This window comes from Agelaius phoeniceus, chromosome 35, assembly GCF_051311805.1.
Source record: "Agelaius phoeniceus isolate bAgePho1 chromosome 35, bAgePho1.hap1, whole genome shotgun sequence".
NCBI lineage: Eukaryota > Metazoa > Chordata > Aves > Passeriformes > Icteridae > Agelaius > Agelaius phoeniceus.
Window position 1 is genome coordinate 1,005,354 of NC_135299.1, and position 27,688 is coordinate 1,033,041.

General features: G+C 61.0%; 2 protein-coding genes across 3 annotated transcripts; one reads left to right on the forward strand and one right to left on the reverse strand.

The window, feature by feature from the left end:
• Positions 1–2,776: 2,776 nt before the first annotated feature.
• Positions 2,777–6,269, forward strand: TMEM106C (transmembrane protein 106C). Of its 2 annotated transcripts, none has more exons than XM_077192779.1 (8): positions 2,777–2,910; positions 3,347–3,597; positions 3,725–3,788; positions 4,147–4,306; positions 4,387–4,527; positions 4,664–4,713; positions 4,956–5,009; positions 5,346–6,269. In XM_077192779.1, the coding sequence occupies exons 2-8, from the start codon at positions 3,405–3,407 to the stop codon at positions 5,455–5,457; spliced, it is 774 nt and encodes a 257-aa protein (XP_077048894.1). In that variant the 5' UTR covers positions 2,777–2,910; positions 3,347–3,404; the 3' UTR covers positions 5,458–6,269. The 2 variants fall into 2 exon arrangements, with proteins under 2 accessions (XP_077048894.1, XP_077048895.1); XM_077192780.1 differs by having other exon boundaries at positions 5,665–6,269.
• A 1,769-nt stretch (positions 6,270–8,038) lies between these two features.
• COL2A1 (collagen type II alpha 1 chain) lies at positions 8,039–27,288 on the reverse strand. Its single transcript, XM_077192788.1, has 54 exons — positions 27,128–27,288; positions 25,189–25,389; positions 24,493–24,509; positions 24,238–24,270; positions 24,089–24,121; positions 23,903–23,956; positions 23,646–23,750; positions 23,197–23,274; positions 22,899–22,943; positions 22,763–22,816; positions 22,619–22,672; positions 22,450–22,503; positions 22,318–22,371; positions 22,170–22,223; positions 21,887–21,931; positions 21,720–21,773; positions 21,569–21,613; positions 21,397–21,450; positions 21,219–21,317; positions 21,045–21,089; positions 20,579–20,677; positions 20,124–20,177; positions 19,268–19,375; positions 19,050–19,103; positions 18,851–18,949; positions 18,127–18,180; positions 17,617–17,715; positions 17,481–17,534; positions 17,284–17,337; positions 17,025–17,078; positions 16,865–16,918; positions 16,732–16,776; positions 16,327–16,425; positions 16,136–16,243; positions 15,994–16,047; positions 15,711–15,764; positions 15,122–15,175; positions 14,987–15,040; positions 14,699–14,806; positions 14,536–14,589; positions 14,395–14,448; positions 13,781–13,942; positions 13,582–13,689; positions 13,067–13,174; positions 12,834–12,887; positions 12,617–12,724; positions 12,250–12,303; positions 12,015–12,122; positions 11,846–11,899; positions 11,618–11,725; positions 10,825–11,113; positions 10,403–10,590; positions 9,541–9,783; positions 8,039–8,671 (listed from the first exon to the last, which is right to left on the reverse strand). The coding sequence occupies exons 1-54, from the start codon at positions 27,282–27,284 to the stop codon at positions 8,525–8,527; spliced, it is 4,533 nt and encodes a 1,510-aa protein (XP_077048903.1). The 5' UTR covers positions 27,285–27,288; the 3' UTR covers positions 8,039–8,524.
• Between the last annotated feature and the right edge of the window lie 400 nt (positions 27,289–27,688).

The window sequence follows — 27,688 nt, forward strand, 5'->3', positions numbered from 1 at the left end:
CAGCCTGGGGACCCGCAGGACACCTAGATTTGGCTGCTCCTGAAGGATCTGAGAGTACTTGGGACAGAGCAAGAACCGACCTTGACCATCCAAAATCCTCTTATTGGTGACTTGGAATGTGGGATTTTTGGCAGAGCTGGCTCAGCCCACCCCAACCCAAGGATTGGGCACACTCCACCCCCAGTCTAAAAAATCGGGATATTAGGCAATTTCCCCTTTTCCTTCCTCAAATCCCCAGCCGGGGTGCAGCCACCTGCAGCACCGAATAAAGCAGCGAGAGGAGCTCCCAGAGAACCCCTGCTGCTGCTGCTCCAGGGTTTATCGGGTGTCCCCTAAACCCAAAATCCCGGGAGCAAACGAGCCCCCGGCGCAGCAGAGCCCCCGCAGCCGCGGGCACCGGGTTCAGCCGCCGCGGTTTGCGTGGGGAAAACGCTTCGAAATCGCCTTTAAATTGATTTAATGAGGCTGAGGAGGGGAAAACAACGTCTGGGAAGAAATGGGAGCTCATCAGAGGCAATTTCGTGGCGCGGAAGGATTTCGGAAGGGTGGGGAGTGGTGGAAGCTGCTCATCCCCATCCCGATGTTTTTGAGATCTTTCCATGATCTCTTTCCGTGCCAAAAAAAGTCCCAAAAATCTCCCAAGGCTTTTCCCCACTGACACAGCCATGCACCAGACCAGCGGGACGCATTTTCCATTCAAATTTTTAACTTTTTCCCGGCAGGAATCTGTGCCCCCCGAGCTCCGGGGAAAGTTTGAGGCCGAGGAGGGTTTAAATTCCCTCCCTCTCTCCTGATTCCCTGCTGCTTTTCTGCCCTCAATCCACACGGCACGAGGGGTTTGGGGCCAAATCCCGGCTCTGCTCCGCATCCCCGGGACAGCCGGCACGGGCAGGATTCGGGAGGATTTAATCCCTGAAGCTGCTCCAGCCTTGAAAATGGGATCGGCGGGGCTGGGAGAGGAGGAGGAGGATGGCCCGGGGATGTGGAGTGGCAGGAAGTGGGATCTCCAGATCTTCATGGAATGGTTTGGGCTCGGAAGGGACCTTTCGGATCGTCACTGCCACCCCGGAATTGTCCCTGCACGGGGCTTGGAGCACCTGGGAGGGCGGCACGTGTAGGACAAACGGAGCTGGATGAGCTCCAAGGTCCCTCCCAAAAAATCCCGCGATTCCACGATCCCATTCCAGGGCTCAGAAATCCCTGAAGGACACACGGAAAAGAGGGGAAAGCCTCAATCCGGTATTTCCCTGTCCTTGGAGCAGCGCTCCCTCATCCCGGAGCTCCTCCGGGGGTGGGTCCGGGCTCGCCCCATCCCGGGAGAGCAGAGATTTCCCGGGAAGCGCTTCCACAATCCCGCCTGCTGGGTGGAAAAGGGGCTTCTTCCCCTTCCGCCCATTCCCGCTGGGTTTGGGGGCAGAAAAAAATTGGTAAAAACACCGGGATCCAGCCCAGGACGCGATAGGAGCCGAGAGGAGGCTGTGGGGGGAATTTTCGGTTCTTTTCCTGCTCTGGGAATTCTCTGCAGGGCCGAGCTCATCCCGCAGCGCATCCCAAGGGACTGGCAGGGATTTCTCTTTTCCCAATCCCACTCCCTTCTCCTTTTCCAGCCCTTCTTCATGCCACAGCCCCCGGGACGGCGCGGGAAGGAAGGAGAGCCGGGAATTCTCCTCCCGCCTGAAATTTCGCTCCTGGGAAGGAGAGAAGAAATGATCCATAAAATTTCCATGGGACACGCACAGGCCGGGCAGGCGGTGCCTCTGGAGCTCACAAAATATTTAAATTTTGCCGTGAATTTGATTTTGATAGTTTGGGTGACTGGGAGAGGGAGGGATTTCGTTTTCCATCGGTTTTCTCTGGGGTGCGCTGGGAAAAAGTCCCACGGTAGGGAATTTATTGAAGGAAAACGGACCCGGGAGCTGTCGGATCTGAGGGGGAGGTGGGAGGGAATGGCCTGGGGGCGTTTCCCCAGAAATTGAGGGGGGCTGGAGGTGATGCTGGGCTGGACCGGGACGGGGGGGCTCGGACCGCTCGGGACCGCTCCGTACCGGGACAGGGGGGCTCAGACCGCTCGGGACCGCTCCGTACCGGGACAGGGAGGCTCGGAGTGCTCGGGACGGCTCCGTACCGGGACAAGGGGGCTCAGACCGCTCGGGACGGCTCCGTACCGGGACAGGGGGGCTCGGAGTGCTCGGGACCGCTCCGTACCGGGACAAGGGGGCTCGGACCGCTCGGGACGGCTCCGTACCGGGACAGGGGGGCTCGGAGTGCTCGGGACCGCTCCGTACCGGGACAGGGGGGCTCGGAGCGCTCGGGACGGCTCCGTCCCGGTGTGGGGCCGCTCCGTGCCGGGAGCAGGGCTCTCCCGCTGGTGCGGCCCTAGTCTGGTCTGAGGGGCTCATACTGGGACAGGAACCCCCAAACTGGGGCTCATGAGCTCCATACTGGTTGTAGGCCCCCCTCCCCCTCGCATGCGCGCTCCGGACGGCACGCCCCCGCCGCGCGCACGCGCGCGATTTACGTCACGCCCCGCCCTGCCACACCCTGCCACGCCCAACCGGAACCACGCCTTGCTTCCGCGCGTGCGCGACTCTGACCACGCCCATCATATGCAAATGAAGGGTGTGGTCAGCCTCCCCACCCCTGATAATTGGCGCGTGCGCTTTGGATGAAACGATGGGGCGTGGCTCTCTAAACCCCTCCTCCCTTGTGACGTGCTATCGATCAGGTGGGCGCGGTATGAATAACCCCGCCCATCTCACGTGCGGAGCAACGGGCGGGGTCACGGCGAGCCCCCGCCCACCCCGTCTCGCGCAGTTGCCATAACGACGGCGGCTGCGCGCGGGGCCGGGGGCGGGGCCACGGCGGCGGCGGCAGAGGGGCGCCCCCTGGCGGAGAGCGCTGAGGGAAGGGGTCTGTGAGGGGCGCGGCGGGACAGGGGGCGCTGAGGGAGGGGGGTCCCGAGGGTGGGAGTCTGTGAAGGGGAAATTCCGGAGGGAGGGGGTCAATGAGAGAGGGCGTCTTCAAAGGGCGGTTCCTGAGGGAGGGGGACCTTGAGGATGAGGGAGTCTCTGAGGTGGGGTCCGCAGCGGGGCCTGTTCCTCTCGGGGGCTCTCAGGGGCTCTGGGCTGTTCCTGAGGGGACGCACCGAGCCCCGGAGCTGTGTTTTGGGGCGGGGAGATGCTGCTCTCTGTGGAGGAGGGGGTGCCTGGGCAGCGCTGGGTTTTGGGCGGCTGGAAATGGAGCCCATCAAGGTGTCCCCTCCTCCAAGGAAGCCCTTGTGGATGGGGACACTTTGTGATGGCCTTGGGACCGTAGCTTAGAAATGGCTCAAAACCCCCTTTAACAGCCCAGAGCTGCTCCTGCCGCCTGTCCCAGGTGACACGGCCGTCCCCATCACCGCCACCATGGGCTCTGTGCGTTCCCTGTCTGCTGCCAGCGCCGCCCCGAGACACAGGAAGGCCGAGGATGAGGAGGATGAGGAGGTGTTGGTCAGCCAGGAGCCCGTGCAGGACGGGGCCAAGATCCCCTACATGGAGTTCATGGGCCAGGACAGTGCCACCTGCCCCACCTGTCAAGGCACCGGCTGCATCCCCACAGGTGGCTGCTGCTCTGGGGCGTAAACACCCCAAAATCCAGCTCTAAACAGCAAAAAAAAGGTCACTTTTTATGTGTTATTCCCATAAAAGGTCACTTTTTTATGTGTTATTCCTATTTTGCTTCCCAGAGCAGATGAACGAGTTGGTGGCTCTGATCCCCTATGGTGACCAACGGCTTCGTCCTCAGAGAACGTAAGGGAGGAGTTCTTTTATTGCTTTAGCGGTTGTTTTCACCCCAAAATATAGGGTTTAAAGTGTGATTTTAAATATTTCTACCATGAGTACCACGAACCCACTCCCACCTTCCATCCCCTCACTGGAGTTTTGGGAGCAACTGCAAAAAGACCCCAAAATGCTGCTTTGGTTGCTCATTGCCCAACCCCAAATGTGCAAAGGGAGGATTTTTGAGCCATTTTGATATGAAAAATGCGACAGCCGCTCTTGGGTGCCTCTTCCAAGGAAACCAAACAGGGGATGGGGTTGTTTTTTAAGAAACTAATCTTGCAGAGGAGGTGAAGAATTTAATTTTTATGGATTTTTTTTTTCCCAGGAAACTCTATGTGCTGCTCTCAGTGTTGCTCTGCCTGCTGCTGTCTGGCCTGGGGGTCTTCTTCCTGTTCCCCCATTCGGTGCTGGTGGACGATGATGGCATCAAAGTGGTCCAGGTGTGGTTTGACAGGAAAAACTCCGCTGTCCTCCTGGCCATCACGGTAAAGTTTCCATGGATTTGGGAAAACAAATCCCCAGGGGAACGAGCCAGCGAGGTCAGGGCTGTTTTTGTCCCCTCCAGGCCACCCTGAGGATCAGGAATTCCAACTTCTACTCGGTGGCAGTGAGCAGCCTGAGCAGCCAGGTGCAGTACATGAACACCGTGGTGGGCAGGCAGCAGCTCACCAATGTCTCCAGCATCCAGCCCCTGAGGGACAAACTGGTACTGACTGGGAGAGGTCACCTCGTGATTTCAGTGCCCAGGGGCCACAGCTGCTTTTGCTCTGTGCACTCCCTCAGAAATGGGGTTGAAAGGTGATGGAGCTGCACTGAAATCTGATTTTTCCGCTCTGTTGCAGGTGAATTTCACCGTGAAGGCAGAGCTGGGTGGATCCCTGTCCTATGTGTAGTAAGGATTTACTGCTCCTTGGAGATACCTGGGGAGGGAGACGGGTGGAGCTACTTTGATTAAAATTTGGGAAATTAATTGTAAATCACTTTTCCTACTCAATTCCTTTGCCAGGAATTTTCTCAAGGTGCTGTGAGATGGTTTTGTTAACACCAAAGTGAAAAATACCAGCAGGAGCTGCCAAAAAATCCCAAATTCTTCAAGTTTCTCACTTGCTGACCAATTTCCTTGATCTTTTCCAGTTTTTTCTGCACTTTGCCCAAGGTGAAGGTCCACAACATCGTGATCCTCATGAGGTGGGTGCTGCTCCTGCTCTGGGTTCTTGTAACTCTTTTCCCACCTTAAAGATTCTGTTCTGTGGCTCCTGAATCCCAAGGGAATCCCAGCCACGGATTCGGGCCCCAGGGAGAAAGTCCTACTTGGATTTTCCCCCAAATCCACCTCAGGGTCAGGTTTTAACCCAGCCCAGGATGGGTAAATATGGGGTGGAGCACACGGCTCCTTCCAGAGGCTGCAATTCCTGCCATCCCCCCCTTTTCACCAAAACCCACAGGAACTGGGGGGGTTTTTTTGAGGAAAAGAGGAGTCTGTGATGAATCCAAACCTGTTGGGCTGTCCCTTTGCCCTGCCAGGACCTCGGTGAAGCTCTCCTACATTGGCCACAGCGCCCAGAGCGCCCTGGAGACCTTCCACTACCTGGACTGCAGCTCCAACTCCACGGCCCCGGCCCGGGGGACGCCCTGAGGGCTCTGCAGGGACAATCCCGACACCCCCCAGGGCTGCTCCTTCCCTTCCTCCTGCCCAGGAATCTGGAACTTTCCCTCCTCAGCCGAGGGCTGCAATCCCGGAGATTTGCAGTGGTTTGCACCTGTTCTGGAAGCTCGGCACCGAAAGGGTGTTCTGGGGTGAATGGATTTAATTTTTGAGAGTAAATGGGTTTATTTTTTTCAGGGGAAATGAGTTTGTTTTCCTGCTCAATGGTGGCAGCACCTCAGGACCCCAAAAAAGGGAGAATTCCCGCCTGGAATGAGCCCCTGTTACACCCTAGAAGGAGGCAAAGGAACCCAAGTCTTTGGAATAAACTTCTCCCTCATTTTCCCCCTGTGGCTCCGACCCCTTTGGCATCCAGAGGCTCTTCCCTGGGGTTTGAAATCCGGGAATTTGCTGCTTTTTGTGCTCCACTTCCCAAAGCAGCGGGGACTGGAGGGGGTTCTGTGGGAGGCTGGGATTCCAAGGCCTCCCTGCCGGGAGCTGGACATTCCTGCCAGCCGCGATCCCGAGCAAAGCCCAGCTGCCAGCCCGGCCCCCGCAGCCCTTTGGCATTTTGCCCCTTTGGGGAGGTTTTTTTCTGGAATTCCAGCCCTCCTTTCCCATGGGATCCGGGAGCCAGACACAGCTACATGGGAGGGGATCCTTCTTCCTCAGTGGAAAAATTACTGGATTTTCGGGTGACAGTGGCACAAAATGCACACTTTGCTCCCTTTTCCAGCAAGAGATTCCTGCCCCTGCAGCATTTGTAGGGCTGAATTCTTCAATAAACCTGATTTGGATCTTTCCATGTGCTGTCCTTTGTTTTTTTTAAAGAAAAGCTCTGGATTTGTCCTAAACCCAGTGCTCTGCTGGAGTTGCTCCTGTGGTGTTTTTTGCCCAAAAATCCCTGTTCTGCTGATGGATTTCCGCAGAATCCCAGAATGGGTTGGGGGGATGCTAAAGCCCCTCCCCAGCAATGGGGAATCCTCTGGGAATTCCATCCTGGGGCCTCTCTTCCCTCACAGGGAGGAATTCCTTCCCAAAATCCCACCTAAACCTCCAGATCCCAGTGGGAAGCCGCTCCCCATGTCCTGTCCCTCTGTCCTTTGTCCCAGGTCTGTCCCCAGCTCTCCTGAAAGGTCACCCTGGAACCTTCCCTTCTCCAGGCTGAAAAATCCCATTTTTCCCAGCCCTTCCCAGGAATTTTTGGGGGAAAATGAGGGGGGAAGAACTCAACCAGGTGCCTGTTCCCAGCTGGGACCATGCCCAGAATCCCAATCCCAACCTCCTTCCCTGGTGACCAATTCCCACTGAGTTTTCCCCTTTTTTTTTAGGAAAAGGAAGAAATCCCAAACTTTGCTTTTTCTCCGTTTTCTTCCCCTCCTGGCTGGGTTTAATCCCGATTTTCTGGGGGTCTCCCCTCATTCCCTTTTCCCCTCTTTGCCCCCAGCCCCATCCCACTTTTCCAAGGATCCTGGGGGGTTTTTTGGGGGGGCTGCCCCCAGGAGGGACCCCCGAATTTTCTGCTTGGCTGCACCAGGAGGGGAAAGATTTGACCCCAAACCCTTGGTGCAGAGCCCCCATCATTAGGAGAGCGTCTCAAAGGGCACTTTTGGGTGGAAAATCCTCTTTAATCCCCCAATCCTCCTTAATGAATTTCCCCTGCCAATGTTTTGGTGCTTGGCCACAACTGGCAGCTGCTGCACTTGAAGCTTGGAGGGTTTAAAACTCAAATTCTGCCCCAAAACGGCTTTTTTAAAGCTGTTTTTAAAAATCTTTTCGAGTTATAATTTCTCCAAGAGAAGCTTTGCCATCCACAGAGGCAAAAAGAGGAGTTTTGACCCAAAAGATTTGGGGTGAAACTCAGGAATTCCACACCCAGGAACTGCCTGGGGCCTCTTGCAGGAGAGATCTGAGCAGGTTTGGGGCTCTTCGGGGTCACTGGGCTGATTTTTGTCAAGATCATTAAAAAAATCCCATTTCTGAGCTTTTTGCTTGTAATGAACAGCCTGGCGAGGAGAGGAATTTCCATGTGGGATTTTTTGTTGCACAGCTAGAGTGGAGTCTCCTGCTTCCAGTGCTGCAAAACAGCCCCAAACTTGAGTTTTTTGCAGGTAGAAAACAGGATAGAATTCGTGGGGAGGAGAGGACAGCCACCCCTTGCCCTGGTGACACCGGGATTGTCCCAGTCCTAATTATAGCATTAATATATAATTATTCCTAATTATATAATTATTCCACAATTAACCTCCTGCTTTCCCAAAAGTTTCTACTTCAAAATTTTTCACTTTCAAATTTTTCCTTTTTTTTTGGCTTTTCTGGGGGATTTCGCCCCCCTCTTCCCCCTTAGCTTGAAGTATCCCAACCCAAAAAATGTGCAGTTTTAACCCGAAATGAGGATTTCAATAGGATATTTTCCCAACCTAAAGAACTTTATGGTGGTTGAAATGGGGAGGAAATATTTAAATTACTGCAAACACACCCAAAAAAAAAAGAGACTCAACTCAACTTTTACTTTCGACCAAAAGTTTTTTTTTTTTAGATTTTTTTTCATTTTATACCAACAGATGTTAAAAAATACAGACTTGTTTTACAAGAATAGCACCATTTTTTGATTTTTTGTGTGTTTTTTAACTCATATTATACATGAACACTCCTGCTGAGGGGAAAGGGGAACATTCGGGGTGAGGAGGGGATTTTTGATACCTGGATTGGTGAAATCCCATTTTTTTTTTTCAGGGAAAAAGGGATCACTGACATTCCCACCTCCACCTGACCTCAAAAACAGGTCTTCCAGGAAGAGAATAAATAAATATTAACGGGTTTTTCCTTTGATTCTGGTGTTGGGATGAGGTGGTTGCTCCCTGATTCGGGGTGAGCCCTTTCAGTGCAGAACTTCTCAGCTCCTTTTTGGGGTGGATCCCATTTAATGTGGTGGTTTTTTTTCTTTTTTTAAGGAATTGGGCTGGGCTTTTTAAAAAAACAAAAACCAAACCAAACAAACAAAAACCACGACAACCAAAAACAAACAACCACACCAAAAAAATCCTTTTTTTTTTTTTTACAAGAAGCAGACGGGGCCGAGGTCGACCCCAAACTCCTGCTCGGGTCCCCCAATGTCCATAGGTGCAATGTCCACGATGGGCAGGCGCGAGGTCTTCTGCGAGCGGTACTCGATGACAGTCCTGCCCCACTTCCCTGTGTGTTTCTGGGGGAAAAACGGGCAAAAATGGGGTCATTTAACCTGTTACATCCTCGCCAAACCCTTCAAATCCCAGCTGGAACCCAAATTTGTCATCAGGCATAGAGGGAGGGGTCCCACTTCTTGGCGTGTTTATAAGGAAAAAAATGGGTAACAATGGGGTTATTTGATCCTCCAGAACTCAGTTTGAGCCCAAATTTATCATTAGCATTGGAAAAATGGAGTTATTTAATCCTCCATAATTTTCCCAATCTCAGTTTGAGCTCCAAATTTATCATTAGCATCGGAAAAATGGTGTTTAATCCTCCAGAACCTTCCCAATCTCAGTTTGAGCCCAAAGTTATCATTAGCATCGGAAAAATGGTGTTTAATCCTCCAGAACCTTCCCAATCTCAGTTTGAGCCCAAAGTTATCATTAGCATTGGAAAAATGGAGTTATTTAATCCTCCAGAATTTTCCCAATCTCAGTTTGAGCTCCAAATTTATCATTAGCATGGGAAAAATGGGGTTATTAATCTCCTAGAACCTTCCCAATCTCAGTTTGAGCCCCATTTCATTATTAGACCAAGAAGGGCCACGTTTCTCAGTGTATTTCTGGGGGGAAAGCACTGGAAAATGGGGTTTGGAGTCCCCATCCCTGGACCACCACAGCCAAATCCTGGCCGTGGTGGCACTTGGCGACAAGATGCTGTCCCCTCGCGGGTTGGTGGCACTTGGTGACAAGATGCTGTCCCCTCGCGGGTTGGTGGCACTTGGTGACAAGATGCTGTCCCCTCCCAGGTCGCTCTCTCTGAGCTCCCGGTTTCCTCCCCAGGTGGCGAACCCCGCGGTTTATGGATTTCCCCCGATTTCCCCCCTCTCCCCCCGGCACGCACCGTGCAGCCGTCCTCCAGCACGCTGTAGGTGAACCTGCTGTTGCCCTCGGCGCGGATCTCGACGTCGTTGGAGCCCTGGATGAGCAGCGCCTTCCTCAGGCTGCCCGACTCCTCGTCCAGGTAGGCCACGCTGTTGCGGCAGTGGTAGGTGACGTTCTGGGAGCCCTCGGTGGACAGCAGCCTCAGGAAGGTCATCTGGATGTTGGCCGTGTTGGCCGCCAGCTCCTCGGTGCCGTAGCTGAACTGCAGGGGGGAGGGAGGCTTTCAGACGGCTTTTTTGGGGGAGTTTGGGGGAATTTCCACGGTTTGCTTTCCCAGACCTGGAAACTGTCATGGCCTGATGCCAAGATTTCCATGAAAGACTCTAAACCAACTCGTTCTGGTACAAAACCCATCAATTTCACCTCAAGTGAAAGGACATCGCTCCAAGTTTTCCTTAAAATCCCTAAATCCACCAATATGTGACCCAATTTCACCCCAAAGAAGGACATCACTCCCAGTTTTCCTTAAAATCCCTAAATCCACCAATATCTGATCCAAACCCTATCAATTTAACCCCAAAGAAGGACACCACTCCAGGATTTACATAAAGTCCACTGGATCAACCAGGTCTGATCCAAACACCCGCTAAGTTTCAACTCCAAAGTTTCAGTAAAATCCCCTAAATTAACCGTTTCTGATCCAACAACCACCAGTTCCACCCCCAGGATGGACATCAGCTCCATGATATCCATATAACCCTCAAATCACCCAATATCTGATAGAACCACCAAAAATTCCACCCCCAGGAAGGCAATCGGCTCCAGCTCTTCTGTGGAACTCCAGCCCCTCCTTCCCCTCCGTGCCCATCCCAGACACCCACGTGGAAGCCGCCGTTGATGGTCTCGCCGAACCAGACGTGCTTCTTCTCCTTGGCCTTGCTGCTCCACCAGTTCTTCCTGGGGATGCTGCCGGGGCTGGGGTACACGCACGTCTCCCCCGTGGCCATGTTGCAGAAGACCTTGATGGCGTCCAGGGTGCAGCCCTGGTTGGGGTCGATCCAGTAATCACCTGTGGACGGAGGGCGTGGGGTCAGTGAGTGGTGGGGTCAGTGAGGGGGTCAGTGTGGTGAGTGAGTGACCAGCAGTGGGGTCAGTGAGGAGGTCAGCGTGGGCCTTGGTGGCCGGGAGGGTGGTGGAGGAGACAAGGAGGAAGAGGGGGACACGGGGATGGACACAGGGATGGACACAGGGATGGCCACAGATGGACACAGGGCTGGACACAGGGCCGGAGCCTCTCTCTCACCGCTCTTCCAGTCGGGGTGGCAGAGTTTGATGTCTCGGCAGGTCCTGGCCGGGTTCTTGCGAGAGCCCTCGGGGCTGCGGATGCTCTCGATCTGGTTGTTGAGGGCCTTGAGGGTGGCGTCCACCTCGGCGTCGTGCGGCCGCAGCCCTGGCGCCGCCTCGTCCGCCCGCATGTAGCGCCCGGGGTCAGGGCCCTTCTCGGGCTGCCCCAGCCCCGCGAATGCCGACATGTCGATACCGGTGCCGGGGGGCCCGGGGGGGCCGGGCGGGCCAGGGTTCCCGGGGGGACCCTGCAGGAGGGAGGAGCGGTCATGAGGTGATCGCCAAGGCTTGGATCCCTCTGATGCCTGCAGGATCCCTCTGATGCCCGCAGGATCCCTCTGACCCATGCAGGATCCCTCTGTCCCCCACAGGATCCCTTTGTCCCCCACAGGATCCCTCTGATCCCCGCAGGACCCCTCTGTCCCCCACAGGATCCCTCTGATCCCTGCAGGATCCCTCTGTCCCCCACAGGATCCCTCTGATCCCCGCAGGATCCCTCCCTCGCAGGATCCCTCTCTCTCACAGGATCCCTCCCCTCCTGGATCCTCTCTCTCCTCCTGGATCCTCTCTCTCTCACAAGGATCCCTCCCCTCCTGGATTCCCTCTCTCTCACAGGATCCCTCCCCTCCTGGATCCCCTCTCTCTCACAAGGATCCCTCTCCTCCTGGATCCTCTCTCCCCTCCTGGATCCCCTCTGTTCCCTGCAGGATCCCTCCCCTCCCGGATCGCCTCTCTCCGGTGTCCCCGCTCACCGCCGGGCCAGGCTCGCCGCTCCTCCCGCGGGGTCCAGGGGGCCCGATGGGTCCGGGCATCCCATTGGAGCCGTCCTTGCCTGAGGGGCCCACTGGGCCGGGGGGACCCTGAAAAACCCCAAAAAGGGCTCAGGGCACAGCACCTGACAGGGCACAGCCACCTCCAGGTGTGGCACCGGTCCAGGGACGCCTCCTTTTCCCTTTTTCCCCCAAAATTCCAGGACTTACCCTGGGCCCCGAGGGACCCGCAGGTCCGGCAGCACCCTGGTCTCCAGAAGGACCCTGGGAAGGAAGGGAGGATGGAAGATTTGGGATCCCACGGGAGATGTGGGATTGGGGTGTGGGATGTAGGATTTGGGACATACGGGGGGCTGTGGTCCCAAATCCCAGCACTTACGGGGGGCCCGGGCAGCCCCTGGAGCCCGGTGAAGCCCCGGTGCCCCTTCAGGCCGCGCTCTCCAGCCTCGCCCGCCTCGCCTTTGTCACCGCGCGGCCCCTGGGGACCCTGCAGGGGGGACACGGTGGGTCAGGAGTGGGGGTGATCCCAAACCAGGGTGCCAAGCTGCGACCCCAAGCTGGGATCCCTAACTGGGATCCCAGGAATTCCACAGTTCCAGGTGGGACGCACTCACCGGCATCCCTCGGGCTCCAGCGGGGCCGGAGGGACCCATGGGACCCTGAGCACCCTGTCGGAGAAAGGAGGGCAGTCAAAAACAGCGGGAATGGGACTTGGGATTTGAGGTGTGGGAATGTGTGTGTGAGATTTAGCATTCCCAGCTGCCCAGGGCACTGCAAGTGTTCCTGGTTTTATCTCCTGGGGTGCCCAGCTCATTCCCAGCTCCTGGAGCTCCCAGGCAGATCCCAAACCAGGAATCCTCAGGAAGTCGCTCGGAGCTGCTCCCGGTGCCATTCCCAGATGATCTCAAACAGCTCCATGGCGTGGATTTGGGATATTCCCGGTAATTCCCGTCTCCCCCCATCCCGAGGTGTCCCACTCACCGTCTCTCCCCTGTCTCCCTGTTTTCCAGTGGGTCCCACGGGGCCGGGAGCGCCGGGAGCGCCGGGAGCGCCAGGAGCACCCACGGGGCCAGTCTCACCACGATCGCCCTGGGAACAGGGAATGGGCTCAGGAATTCCGGCTCTGGGATGGGGGCAAGCACAGCATAACGGGAATTCCCAGGAATTCCGGCCCTTGAGAAATCTGGGATGAGCTCACCTTCACTCCTGCCGCCCCATCCCTGCCGGGGGGTCCATCAGCACCGGGATTTCCCTGGAAAAGAGGAGGAATTCAGCTTTTGCCTTTGGGATGGGGGGGAAAACTCCTTTATCCAGGCAAATTCCTATGGGGAAAACGTGCTGGGATTTTCTGGGATCAACCTAAAGGCTGTCTCCACCCAGGGTCAGCCAGGGATCCATCCTGGATATTCCAGACATTCCTAAATTTCTTACCTCCCGTCCAGGCTCTCCGGCTGGTCCAGTCAGCCCAGGGGGTCCCACGGGCCCGGGGGGTCCCCGGTCACCGGCAGATCCAGGTGCTCCCTGTTTTCCAGGCTCTCCCTAAAAACCAGGAAAACCCCCTCATGAGTGAGTCTGGGTGGATTGAGGGAATCAGGAGAGAGGGAGGGAATCCAAACCCTCCTTGGCCACAAACTTTCCCCAGAGCTCAGGGGGCACAAATTCCCGTGGGAAAAAGGTAAAAATTTGAATGGAAAATGCGTCCTGCTGGTCTGGTGCATGGCTGTGTCAGTGGGGAAAAGCCTTGGGAGATTTTGGGACATTTTTTTGGCATGGAAAGAGAATCCCAAAAGCACCGGGATGGGGATGAGCAGCTTCCACCACTCCCCACCCTCCCAAAATCCTTCTGCATCACAAAACTGCCTCTGATGAGCTGCCATTTCTTCCCAGATTTTGGGATTTTTTTGGTGTTTTGGGGTTTTTTTTGTGTTTTTCAGGGTTTTGCTCACCGAGGGTCCGGGCAGCCCCGGGAAGCCGCGCTCACCACGCTGCCCTGGGAGCCCCACGATGCCGCGCTGTCCTGCCAGCCCCTGGGGCCCGGGGGGCCCGTCCGGACCCTGCGGGGACACAAAGGGAGGGGAGGGCAGGGGTCAGCGCCACTCGGGGGCTGGTGAGGGGCCGGGGGTGGTGTCCCCAAATCCCAAATACCGCGGGGCCGTCCTCGCCGGGCTCGCCCTTCTCGCCGGGGGGGCCGGCGGGGCCCTGCAGCCCCGGGTCCCCCGCTCGGCCCGGGGGTCCCGCGTCGCCCCGGGCGCCCTTGGGGCCGTCCTTGCCCGCAGAGCCGGGGGGTCCTGGGGGTCCAGGGTTCCCCTGCAGGAGAGATCGGGGTTAGAGAGAACTCGGGAGGGGTTTCCATGTTCCTGATCCATCCCTGAGCCGTGCCTGATCCCATTCCCGATCTATCCCTGATCCCAGCCCTGGCACTGCTCTGGGATTGGGGAGCACTGGGGATGCCTCTTGGGAAGGGCTGGGCGGTGGCACCTGGGGTGGCTTTGGTTTGGGGACATCGTGGGGAGCTGCCCGGCCTCCGAAGCTGGGGGCAGCCATCCTGGCTGACCCCGACTGCCCTGAGTGATCCCAGAGCTTCCCGAGTGATCCCGACTGTCCCAAAATGAGCTGTTCCCACATGATCTCAGTTTTTCCCCAGTGATCCCAACTGACCTGAGCAATCCCTGATCTTCCCAAGAGATCCTGGCTGCTCCCAGTGACCCCAGTTCCCCCCCAGTGACCCCAGTTCCCCCCCTGAGCTGCCCCCAGCTCACGTTGGGGCCGGGGGGTCCGACGCGTCCAGCGGCTCCAGGGAATCCGGTGGCTCCCTGGGGACGGAGGCAAGAGAGGGTCAGACCCGGCTCCTCCTCCCCTCCCCTCCCCCCTCCCCATCCCCTCCCCCACCCCCCACTCACCGGGGGTCCCTGAGCACCCCGGGCTCCTTTGGGACCGGTGACACCTGTGGGACCCTGGGAAGAGGCAGAAAAACAATCAGGACACTCAGGACCTGGAGATTCCTGGGATGAGGGACCCCCACAAGGGCTCAGCCCCAATACTGGGGGTCTTGGCTGGACCCACCTGCGGTCCAGGAGCCCCGGAGGGACCCTGAGGCCCGGGGGCTCCGGCGTCACCCTTCTGGCCAGGCTCGCCTTGCTCGCCCTTGGCTCCGGGCTGGCCATCAGCACCCTGGGAAAGAGCCGTGGTCAGTGGTCAGCGGCCACTGGGGAAACTGGGATGGAGTGGGGACAGAACTGGGATGGAGTGGGGACAGAACTGGGATGGACTGGGGGCAGAACTGGGATGGAGTGGGGGCAGAACTGGGATGGAGTGGGGACAGAACTGGGATGGACTGGGGGCAGAACTCACCGGGGGTCCGGCGAATCCGGCAGGGCCGGGGGCTCCGGGCTCTCCGCGCTCTCCCTGTGGGACAAACGGGGTTAAAATCAAGGGAATGGGGCCAATGTGGCACTGCCAGTACCGGGGGGGACAGATGGCACTTACGGGGGCACCACGGGCTCCAGCGGCTCCAGACGGGCCGGGGGGGCCAGACTCGCCCTGGAAAGGAAGGAAAGGAAGGGGGAGTTGTGGGGGATGGAGATGGATGGGTCTGTCTGGGTGGGGCAGCGTGGGGCTGCCCCAGGGATCAGGTGGGATCTGCCCCAGAGATTGGGATGGGATCTGCCCCAGGGATCGGGTGGGATCTGTCCCAGGATTCAGGTGGGATCTTCCTCAGGGATCGGGTGGGATCTGCCCCAGGGATCGGGTGGGATCTGTCCCGAGATTCGGGTGGGATCTGCCCTCAGGATCAGGTGGGATCTGCCCTGGGGATCGGGTGGGATCTGCCCCAGGGATTGGGGTGGGATCTGCCCTGGGAATCGGGTGGGATCTGCCCCAGGGATCGGGTGGGATCTGCCCCAGGAATCAGGTGGGATCTGCCCTGGGAATTGGGTGGGATCTGCCCCAGGGATTGGGATGGGATCTGCCCCAGAGATTGGGATGGGATCTGCCCTGGGGATCAGGTGGGATCTGTCCCAGGGATCAGGTGGGATCTGTCCCTGTGGGAGCACTGGCAGGGCCACCCCGGTCTCACCTTCTCGCCGTTGGGGCCAGCGGGGCCGGGGGGGCCGATGGGACCGGTCAGACCCTGTGGGGACAGAGGGGACAGTGAGGTCACCAAGGCCCTGGGTAGCCACCATGGACATCCCTCACCGACCACCATGAGGAGGAGGCCACCAAGGATATCCCTGCTGGCCACCATGGGCACCTCTGGCTGGCCACCATGAGTGTCCCTGGCCAGCCACCAAGGATATCCCTGCTGGCCACCATGAGTGCCCTTGACCGGCCCCCTCCCACCCCATCCCTGCCCCACTCACGCGAGCTCCGTCCTTTCCGGGGGCTCCCTCAGGTCCTTTCTCTCCAACGTCTCCCTGTGGGGTGGCACGGGGCCAGTGTGAGCCCAGCCGAGCCCTGGTGGCACTGGTGGCAGCCCATGCCCTCCATGTCACCGTCACTCACCCTGTCCCCCTTGGGACCGGCGATGCCAGCGGCTCCTCTCTCCCCGGGCATCCCCTGCAGCCCCGGGGGGCCCTGGGCGCCGTTGGGGCCGGCGGGGCCGGTGGCGCCCTAAAGCAGCAAAGGGACATTATTGAGGTGTCACCCCCGCGGTGGCACCGCCATCGGCGCTGTCCCCTCCCTGTGTCACCCACCTTGGGTCCGTCGGTGCCAGGGGTGCCGGGGAGGCCACGGGGCCCCTGCAGGCCCTGGGCACCGGGAGAGCCGCGCTCGCCGGGGAAGCCGCGCTCACCCTGGGGACAGAGGGGACAGCTCAGCGGGGACACGGGGACAGCTCAGCAGGGACAGAGGGGACAGCTCAGCAGGGACACGGGGACACCGTGGGGGTGGCACCAGGGGGTGGGGAGGGCACTGTCCCATGCTACCCTGGAGGGACTGGAATGAGGACGGAACCAGCGTGGATCTGGTGGCCCTGGGTGGGGACAACCAGGCCCTGGGACCCTCCAAAGTCCCCGTGGGATGAACATGTCACCAAATGGGAGCACAGGTGACACTGACACTGGCCCCTCAAAGCCCCCCGGGTGAGAGGTGACACTTACCCTGGGACCCACAAGCCCGGGGGCTCCGGCTTCTCCAGGAACGCCCTGTGGGAAGGGGACAAACGGGTCTGGGGTCAGACCTGAGGGATTTGAGGGATCTCGATCCCACCTGGGGGGGACTGGGGAGTCTCACCTGGTCGCCGGGCTTGCCACTCTCGCCGGGGGGACCTGGTGGCCCTGGCAGTCCCTGGGAGGGGACAGGAGCCATGTGAGAACAGTGACAGCAGGACCCTGGGGGTTGGGGTGGCATCACCCCAAACCCCAAACCCCAAACCCCAAACCCATGAGCTCACCTGGAAGCCGGAGGGGCCGGGGGCTCCTTGCTCTCCCCTCTCCCCTGCCGGGCCCTGTGGGATGGACGCTGCTCAAGGACCCAAAAACCTTTGGGATTTCAGACTTCCCCCACCCCAAGATTTTGGGGATCCCACAAAGCCCCAGCACCACAGGGGTTGGGGATTTGTGGGTTTTGGGATCCCCCGGCAGATCCAGGGGGGCTTTAGCCCAAATCTGGGGTTTTTAGCCCCAGTCCTGAGCTCGCCCTGTTGCACTCACAGCAGGTCCTGGGGGTCCGGCAGCTCCGGTCTCTCCATCCTTGCCAGGAAGTCCCTGAGGAGATGGGAAACTGAGCCCCAAATCCCATAATGCCTATTTCCCCCCTCCCCGTGCCTCAGTTTCCCCCTTTGGGGGCTTTTAGGGTGGGGTGGCACCAGAAGGTGAATTTTTGGGGTTTGTGTGACAGAAAACCTCACCCTCAGCCCCGGTGCTCCAGGAAGTCCTTTTTCACCAGCTTTTCCAGGCTCACCCTAAAAAAGGATGGAGGATTTGGGGTTCTGGCCCCAGGGAGAATTCCCGGGTATTTTTAGAGGGAAAAAGGTTCTTACTCACATTGGCACCTTTGGGACCAGGGAATCCCATAACACCAGGCTGGCCCCGAGCCCCCTGGGGGCCGGGGGGTCCGGGACGTCCATCCTCACCGGGGGCACCCTGTGGGGACAGCGGGGTCAGTGGGGACAGAGCCCACCCCAAACCCCAAACCACCCCAAACCACCCCAAACCCGAACCACCCCAAACCACCCCAAACCCCAAACCACCCCAAACCACCCCAAACCCAAATCACCCCCAACCCCAAACCACCCCAAACCCGAACCCCAAACCACACCCAAACCCAAAACCACCCCCAACCCCAAACCACCCCCAATCCCAAACCACCCCAAACCCGAACCACCCCAAACCTGAACCCCAAACCACCTCCAACCCCAAACCACCCCAAACCACCCCCAACCCCAAACCGCCCCAAACCCCAAACCACCTCCAACCCCAAACCACCTCCAACCCCAAACCACCCCCAACCCCAAACCACCCCCAACCCCAAGCCCCTTTTGGGGTGTCACTCACTGTGGGGCCGACTTTGCCTTGGGGCCCAGCGTCCCCAGGGCGTCCTGTGAGACCCTGTGGGGACAAAAAGGGTTTGTGGTGTGACCATGACCCCATGGCCGTGGGGTGACCCCAAAGGGCACCCCAAAGAGCAAGGAACCCCAAGGAGGGGTTTTGGGAACCCCTAATGCACCTTGGGAATCCCAAAGAGCATCTGAATTAGCAGAGAGCATCTGAATTAGCAGAGAGCATCTTAATTAACCTTGGAGTTTCTTAATTAGCACCAAAGAGTGCCAAGAGACCAAAAAAGGTCTTAATGCCAAAGGGCATCTTGGCTAACTCCAAAAGGGCCTTATTGACCCCGAAAGCTCCTTAAACAACCCCAAAAGCACCTTGAACAACCCTAAGAGCACCTTATCAACCCCAAAGCACCTTATCAACCCCCAAAATCTCCTTAACCACCCCCAAAATCACATTTTCAACCCCAAAACCACCTTGACCACTACCAAAATCTCCTTAAACCAACCCCAAAATCACCTCACTGACCCCAAAATCACCTTGACCACCCCCAAAACCACCCTTACCAATCCTAAAAGCACGTTAGTGACCCCAAACCCGCCTTCACCACCCCCAAAATCAGCTAATTGACCCTCAGAGAGCTTTAACCAGCCCCAACCCCCCTGATCCATCCCCAGACCCCCAGGTGCCCCCCGGTCCCGTTTTTGGGGTCGCTGCTGTCCCTCACCCTGGCTCCAGGCAGGCCGGGCTCTCCGGGGCGGCCGGGGTCGCCGGTGGCTCCTTTGGGGCCGGCCAGGCCAGCGGGGCCACGCTCGCCCGGGGCCCCCTGTGGAGGGATGTGGGGTCAGTTTGGGGTGTTTGGGGTCACTGTGGGGTCACTTGGGGTTGTCACCCCCAGGACACCCCCGGTGTCCCCAGAGTCCCACCTTGGGGCCGGCCAGCCCGTCCTGTCCGGGGAAGCCGCGGTTGCCGGGAGCTCCCTGTGGGGGACGATGAGGATTTGTAAGGTCAGGGGAGGGTTTTAGGGCTGAGTGAAGGATTTTTGGGATTGGGGTCGGTTTTTTGGGATCAGGGTTATTTTTTTGGGGTCAGGGTCAGTTTTTTGGGGTCGGGGTCAGTGTTTGAGGTCGAGGGCACCACAAACCCTCTCTCCAGGTGGCCCCAAAGGTCCAGCAGCTCCGGGTTCTCCACGGGCTCCTCTCTTCCCTTCCTCCCCGGCCGGTCCGGGGGCACCCTGGGGTCCTGCGGGGCCCTGAGGGCGAGGAGGAAAAGGGGTCACAAGGAGCCTTCATCCCCTCCCTGGCCCCCCCGGGGACTAAACCCATAAACCCGAGTCCCCTCGTGCCCCCCCATCCCCGCTGGCGCCGGGCGCGGCAGGGCCCCATTGATGGTGCTTAATGAGGCGAGGGGGGAATGTCCCCAAGGGGGGGGACGGCCCCACGGGGGGACACTGAACACTGCGGCCATTGTCCCTCTGTCCCCCGGCCACTGTCCCCCCGCGGGGAGGGCGGGGGGACGCTGCTGCCCCAAGGGGCCTCGTTAGGGGAACGGCTCGTTAGGGCCGAGAGGCACCGGAGGGGAGAGAGGGCCCGGGGTGGACACTGGGACGGACACTGGGGTGGGACGGACACTGGGGTGGGATGGACACTGGGGTGGACACTGGGACGGACACTGGTGTGGGATGGACACTGGGGTGGGATGGGCACTGGGATGGACACTGGGACGGACACTGGGGTGGGACGGACACTGGGGTGGGATGGACACTGGGATGGACACTGGGACGGACACTGGGGTGGGATGGACACTGGGGTGGACAATGGGATGGACACTGGGGTGGGATGGACACTGGGGTGGACACTGGGATGGACATTGGGGTGGGATGGACACTGGGATGGACACTGGGATGACCAATGAGGGGCTGGGACTGGACACTCCATGGACAGTGAGGGCCAGGGCTGGACCCCCAGCCGGGGGCTCTGGTGTCCCCCAGCCCCACTCACCGTCTCTCCCTTGGGTCCCTGCTCGCCTTTGAATCCCGCGATGCCGGGCTCGCCCTGAGGAGGGGGGACAGAGTACAGTGTCCCCACAGCTGTCCCCACCCCATCCCTGGCCTGGGCTCCAGGTCCTTGTCCCCATCCCATCCCATCCCATCCCATCCCATCCCATCCCATCCCATCCCATCCCATCCCATCCCATCCCATCCCATCCCATCCCATCCCCAGGGTTCCTTTAGGGCTCAGGGCTGGGTGACCCAGGAGTGACCCAGGAGTGACCCGGGGGTGACTTTGGGGAGGGGACACCCAAAGGGAAAAGGTGTGAAGGGGGCGTGGCCTGGGTATAAAGGGGCGTGGTGATTCGCTGGTAGATGGGCGTGGCCAAAGGGCGTGGCGTGGTCAGTGTCCGGGGCGCGGTCACCGGCATGGCCGGTCCCGGGGGCACATCGGGGGTCTCTCACCGTCTGTCCCTTGGGGCCCAGCGGGCCGGTGGCTCCCTGGGGTCCAGGTGGGCCGCGGGGGCCGGGGAATCCTGGAGCGCCGGCGATGCCTGGAGCGCCCTGCGGACACCGGGGGACATCAGGGACCCGCCACAGCCCTCAGTGTCCCCAGCGTCACCAGTGTCCCCACTGTCCCCATCTCTGCCGGCAGTTGCTGTCCCCCTGCAGCTCAAATCCCACCCTGTCCTTGCAGCCCCAGGGTCCCCCAACACCCCCCAGTGTCCCCACACATCTCTGTCCCCCAGCGTCCCCCATCCCTGAGTGCCCCACGACCCCCAGGGGACCCAAATGTCCCAAAATCTCAGCGCAGCACCTGCTCCTCACCCCGGCCCAGTCCCTGTCCCCACAGCCAGGGGCTCACTGGGACATCCCTTTCCCCATCCCTTTCCCCATCCCTGTCCCCATCCCTGTCCCTGTCCCCACTCACCGCCGATCCCTTGGCTCCGGGGATGCCATCGGTCCCGGGGTTCCCCTATAAGCAAACCTCGCTGAGCTCCGTGCCTCAGTTTCCCCGGATCCGGCCCCGTCCCCGCCACTCCCAGCTCAGGGCACAAGGCGGGGGGGGACAAAGCCACCAGGACGGGGGGACACAGGCACTTACGGGGGCGCCGGCGGGGCCGGGCGAGCCGGGGGTCCCGGATTCCCCGCGGGGGCCCTGGGCACCCTCGGGTCCTCGCGCTCCGGTGGGACCCGCTTCACCCTGGGGGGAGGTGACCGAGAGGGTCAGGGGTGACATCGGGACCCTGCTGTCCCCACCGGGACCATCCCTGTCCCCTCACCTTGGAGCCGGGGGCGCCGGGGAAGCCGGGGGCTCCTGCGGGGCCGACGGGACCCTGGGGGCGAGAGCAGCGTGAGGGTTCCCCCGGGCTCCGGGGGCCCGTGAGGGACCCCGCTGTCCCCTCGGGGGAATGGCACAAGGGCGGGGGACGTGCCAACCCCCCCTGCACTTACGGGCGGTCCGGCCGGGCCCGGGAGGCCGTCGTTGCCACGAGCGCCCTGTGGGGAGACGGTGCCGGGGGTGAGGGGGGGTCCCCGGGGCGGGGGTCGGGTCCCCCCTGCCACCCCCAGGCGCCACCGGCGCCGCAGGTGCCGCCGCACTCACCGCAGCGCCCGAGGGGCCCGGGCGTCCTCGCTCTCCGGGCAGCCCGCGGGGACCCTGTGGGGACAGAGGGTGACACGTGAGGGTGACAGAGGTCAGGCCGGGGGGTGCTGGCCCTGGCCGAGCCCACCCGGCCGTGCCTCAGTTTCCCTCTCGCAGCGCGCACTCACCATGGGGCCGGGGGAGCCGTTCTCGCCTGGGGAGCCGGACTCGCCCTGCGGGGAGGGACACAGGTGACACAGGGCGGGGATGGTCCCCTGGTGCCACAGGGACAGGCACCGGAGCCAGGGGACCGCCACCCCAGCAGGGGACAGCCCCTGCACCCCGGGAACTGTCCCCAGCCCCAGGCACTGCCACCCCCTCTCACCCATGAACTGTCCCCAGCCCCAGGCACTGCCACCCCCTCTCACCCATGAACTGTCCCCAGCCCCAGGCACTGCCACCCCCTCTCACCTTGGCTCCAGGTGCTCCCGCCTCTCCCTTGGCGCCGTCCAGGCCGGGGTAGCCCTGGGGACAGCGACACGGCGGGGGTGTGACAATGACAGAGCCGCTCCGGGTGACGCGGGGACGGGGAGGGGACACGGGGAGAACACGCACTCACCCGGTGGCCTTTGACTCCAGGCAGGCCGGGGGTCCCGGGGAAGCCACGAGCGCCCTACGGGAGAAGGGAGAGTTGGGGACCGGGAAGGGACAGCGGTGGCTTTGTGGCGGGGGCCACCGGTGCCACGCTCACCTGGGGGCCGGGGGGGCCGCGGTCACCGGATTTCCCGGGTTTGCCAGTCTCGCCCTGCGGGGAAAACGGGATTTTTGAGGGGTTGGGGACACAAAAATGTCGCTTTTTGTCCCTTCTCAGCCCGGCTGCCACCGCGGCTGAATGTCACCAGAGTCCCTTTGTCACTCACGTCGTCACCGGGTTTGCCAGGAGGTCCCGGAGGTCCCCGGGGACCCATCGGACCCTGCAGAGGACAAAGAGGTGGTGATGAGCGGCACTGGGGGCTGGCAGTGCCCGGGTTTGGGGACGTTTGGGGACACCTGGGGACACTCACAGCAGCGCCAGGCTCGCCGGGCTCACCGGGGTTGCCTTGAAATCCTTGGGGACCCTGGGGGGACAAGGGGACATCAGCGGGGGTGGCCCCAGCCGGCCCGGCCAGCCCGGAATGTGAGGAGGGGGGCGATACTTACGGGGGAGCCGGAGGGGCCGGGGGGGCCGCGGGGTCCCATGGGGCCCTGGGGGAACACAGCGATGTCACATGGGGGGGACACCGGCGGGGGACGCCCCCGAAGCCACCCAGGACCCCCCAAAACTGGGGGTTCCCGAGGGGGGTCCCAAATGGGATGGGTTTGCACGGGGCTGGGGAGGGGTTTGGGGCTGTGGGAAGAGGCTTGGGCAGATTTGAGGGGAATTGAGGGGATCTGGGGGGGTTTCATGGAAATTTGGGAGGATTTGGGGGGATTTGGGGGGTTTTTGGGGTGCCGTTACCATAGGTCCCTGCATGACGCCCATCTGAGCCCCTCCAGCCTTCTCATCAAAGCCCCCAGCCATCTGAGCCGCGAAGTTCTGCCAGGGAAAGGAGGCTCAGCACCCCGGAGACCCCCCAGAAAACCCCAGATTCCCCTCAGAAAAACCCAATTCTCATCAAAATCCCCCCAGTTCCCATCAAAATCCCTGCTACTGCACTCAAACCCCAAATTCCCTCAAAACCCTCCCAAATTCCCTCAAAATCTCCTCAAGCCCCCCCAATCACCTTAACCCCCCTAAATCCCCCTCAAAACCTCCCCAAATCAAGTGCCCCCAAAATCCCCTCCAAGCCCTCCTCCATTCCCACCAGAGTCCCATGAAACCTGCACAAATTCCCCTCAGCGCCCCAAAATCCCCTCAATTTTCCCCCAAACCCCCCGATCCCATCTCCCCTCCCCCCGGATACTCACCCCTCCCCCGAGGCCGGGGGGTCCCGGGGGTCCGGGGGGCCCGGGGGGGCCGGGGTTTCCTGGGGTTCCGGGCTCCCCATCCCTGCCCCGGGGGCCGGGGGCGCCCTGGGATGGGGGGACAAAGAAAGCGATTTTGGGTGAGTTCTCAGCAGATTTTGGGGTTTTTTGAGGGAGGTCAAAGAGGATTTTAGGTTTTCACAGCGGGTTTTGGGTATTTGAAGGGACTTTTAGGGGTTTTGGGGGTCCCTCTCTCTCACCTTCTCGCCCTTCTCGCCGCGGTCCCCTCGCTGTCCCTGCTCACCTGCGGGGCCCTGGGGGGGGGGGGAAAACAGGATGGGGGAGGGGGGGTCAGGAGTCCCCTCCCCCCCTCCCGCCCCTCCCCCTCTCTCCCAAACCCCCTCCCCCAAAATTCCAGAGATTTCCCAGCCTGGAGCTGCTCCCACCTGCGGGCCCGGGGGTCCTCGGGGTCCTACGACCTGCGGGGACACAGAAGCGGGGGCATCAGGGCTGGAAGGGTCCCAGCCCCTTTGTGGGGTCTCCCAGCCCCGCCCCTCCCACCTCAGCCCCTTTTTGGGGTCTCCTCCTCACTCACATCTTTGATATCGCCGGGTTCACCTTTCTGTCCCTGCAAAGAGAAGCCAAGGGTGAGACCCCAGAACTGCTCCAAAATTCCTCTCTCTGACCCCTCGAGGGCCCAAAACTGCCCCAAAATTCTTCTGTCTGACCCCCAGCGATGAGCACAAAACCACCCCAAAAGCCCCCAATGCAAAGCAAAGGATGAACCCAGAGACCTCAAAATACCAAAACCACCCCAAAATTTGGGACAATTGCCCCTAAATTCACTCACCTTGGGGCCAGGCTTCCCTGTAGGAAATAAAAAAAAAAAAAAAAAAAAAAAAAAGAAAAATAAAGAGAAATTAATGGGGGGGGACACAAGAATTTGGGATGGGGGCAACACGAGGTGGCTCCATCCTGGTCGGGCTGTTGGGCCAAACTGGGGGGCACTGGGGGCTCCCCCAAAGCGGGGCCAGCAGCGAGGGGCTCGAGGGGGCTTTTTTTGGGTTTGGAGGCATTTTGGGGGTGCTCAACCCTTTAATCCCCCCCAGCTGGGGCAGGGAAGGGTTAAAAAAAGGCAACTTTGGGGGTTTTGGAGGTTTGGGGGAAGCGGGTTTAGGGTTCTCCTTCACTCTGGGGTGAAATTCCACAATTGGGAACCCTGCTTGGGGCTGTCTCTGGGGTTTCCATTCATTTTGGGGTGCATTCCCACAATTTCGGGGGATTTCTACCAAAGCCCGTTTGCCAGGGGTGCAAAATCCCCTCCTACCACCCTTTCCCCCATTTTTTTTCCGTCTAAAACCCCCCAAAACCTCCAAATTTTCAACCAGGGCTAAAAACCTCAGTGATTTTTCCCCTGGGGCCGATTTTTCCCCGTTGTTTTGGGGTGAAGTTGCCTTTTCCCTGCGCTGCCGCATGGATGGCGCCATCCATGGCCGGGTAATTTATTTATTAATTCTCTAATGAAGGGAAATAAATAAATTACAACCGCTGGGCTGCTCGGTGGGGCAAATGGGGCAGCACTCTCCGAAGGGGATCTCGGGGCTGGGGCAGTCCCGCAGCTCCTCGCACATGATCTCGTCGCACAGCACCGTCCCCGTGTCGCACACGCAGATCCGGCACGGCTCCGGCTTCCACACGTCCTTGTCGCTGTAGCGGTGCCCGTCCTGCAGGCAGCTGCCAGCCTCGGCTGCGGGGACAGCGCGGGGACAGCGTGGGGACAGCGCGGGGGGAGGCGGTGGCACTGCCAGGCTCGCTGTGAGCGCGGCGGGGAGGAGGGGACGCCAGAGGGGCCCCGCAGCCCCCGGTGAGGGGGGACAGCTCGGGGACAGCTCGGGGACAGCGCGGGGACAGCCAGGAGCGGGGTGGCGGCGCTGCCAGCCCCGTCCTGCAGGCAGCTGCCAGCCTCGGCTGCGGGGACAGCGCGGGGACAGCGCGGGGACACGCGGACCAGGGGGATGGCACTGCCAGCCTCGGCCTCATCACCAGGAGGAGGAGGAGGAGGAGGAGGAGGAGGAGGAAGGGGAGGCCAAAGGAGCCCGGCACCCCCGCAGTGAGGGGACAGCGCGAGGACAGCCAGCGGGGGGTGGTGGCACTGCCAGCCCCCTCTGAGCCCCGAGCAGTGACACCCCCCGAGTGTCCCCGCAGCTCTGGTGGCACCAGTGTCCCCACGGGCTGGGGGACAAGGGGCGCTGGTGTCCCCAGGCTGAACTCATGGGTGACCCGGAGGTGCCCGGGTGCTCCCGGAGGGTCCCGGGGGTCCCCCAGGGTCCCCAGGAGGTGCCTCGGGGTCCCCAGGCTGCACACCGGGGCTCCCAGGTGTCCCCAGGGTCCCTGGAATGTCCCCGGTGTCCCCAGGGATATCTCCAGGGCTGGCCCTCAATGCACCCCCTGTCCCCAACCGGACCCTGTGACCCCAGCCGGACCCTGTGTCCCCAGCCTGTTCCTGCTCCAGGTCACCGCCCACACCCCCGGCTGTCCCTCTGCCCCCTCACTGTCACCTGCGGCCCCCATGTCCCACCTGTGCCCCTCAAGCCATCTCAAACTGTCCCCTTCCTGTCCCAGGCTGTCCCTACTGTCCCTACACTCCATCCATGCCACACACTGGACCCCAAACTGTCCCCCAGTGTCCCCACCATGTCCCCCCCGCCCGGCCTCGTGCCATGCTCCGGTGTCCCACGCTCCCTGCCCCACCGTGTCCCCCCTCTGTCCCCCAGGCTGCCCCGCTCTGTTCCACTTCATTTCCCACTGTCCCCCGATGTCCCCAACTCCCCTCGTGCTCTCCCTCCCTGTCCCCCAGTGCCCCTCCGTGCCACCAAGCTTGTCCCACATTTCCCTGACACTTTCCCCGCTGTCCCCCCTCTCCCCCGCGCTGCTGTCCCCGGGACTGCCTCGAAACTTTCCCCCTTTGTCCCGTGCCTGTGTCCCCAAGCTGTCCCCCGATGTCCCCACGCAGCCCCCCGGTGTCCTCAAACTCCACTCTGCCCCCTCCCCGCCTCGCTGAAACTTTCCCCGTCCATCTCACGCTGTCCCCCAATGTCCCCAAGCTGTCCCCCGATGTCCCCTCGGTGTCCCCAGGCTCCGAGCCGTCCCCCCCGCCACTCTGAAACTTTCTCTGTCCATCCCAAAACATCCCCTAGTGTCCCCCGATGTCCCCTGCTGTCCCCCATCCTCTTTCTGTTCCATCTCCCCTCTGTCCCCATTGTTCCCCGCTGTCCCCTCGCTGTCCCCTCGCTGTCCCCCCCCTCCCTTCTCCAACTTTCCCTCAACGTGTCCCCCTCGCCCCCCCCCGGCGATGCCCCAAAAGTTTCCCATCCCTCACCGCTGTAGGTTCCATCTGTGTCCCCGCTCTGTCCCCGCTCTGTCCCCTCTGTGTCCCCGCTCTGTCCCCGTTCTGTCCCCTCTGTGTCCCCATCCCCGCCACTCACGGAGGTCTCGGTCCTGCGCGGCGGCGGCGGCGGCGAGGCAGAGCAGGAGGAGGAGCAGGAGCCCGGGCCGGGGGGCGGCTCCGGGGGCCGCGCCGGTGGCTGCGGGCTCGGGGCGGCGGGAGCGGCGCCCGCCGGGGGCCGGGCGGTGTCCGGGCATGGCGAGGCGGCTGCGCCCGATCCGCGCCCGGGGCCGGCAGTGCCCGCTCGGCCCCGCGGCCCCGTTTAAGTCCCGGCCCCGCCGCCCCCCGGAGCTGTAATCCGAGCCGGGCCGGCCCCGCCGGGCCCCCCGGACCTTCCCCCGGTGGCTCCGGACCCTCCCCCGGCCCCCGAGCGGGGCCGGCCCTCCCGAGCCCTCCTCGGGCCCCCCGAGCCCTCCCCCGGCGACCACCGGGGCCAGAGCGGGCGGAGGGACCCGGGCTCAGGGGGGCTCTGGGGTCTGGGGGCTGTGGGGTCTGGGGGCTGTGGGGTCTGGGGGCTGTGGGGTCTGGGGGATGTAGGGTTTGGGGGGATGCGGGGGGTGAGGCGGCGCAGCCCATCCCATCCCATCCCATCCCATCCCAT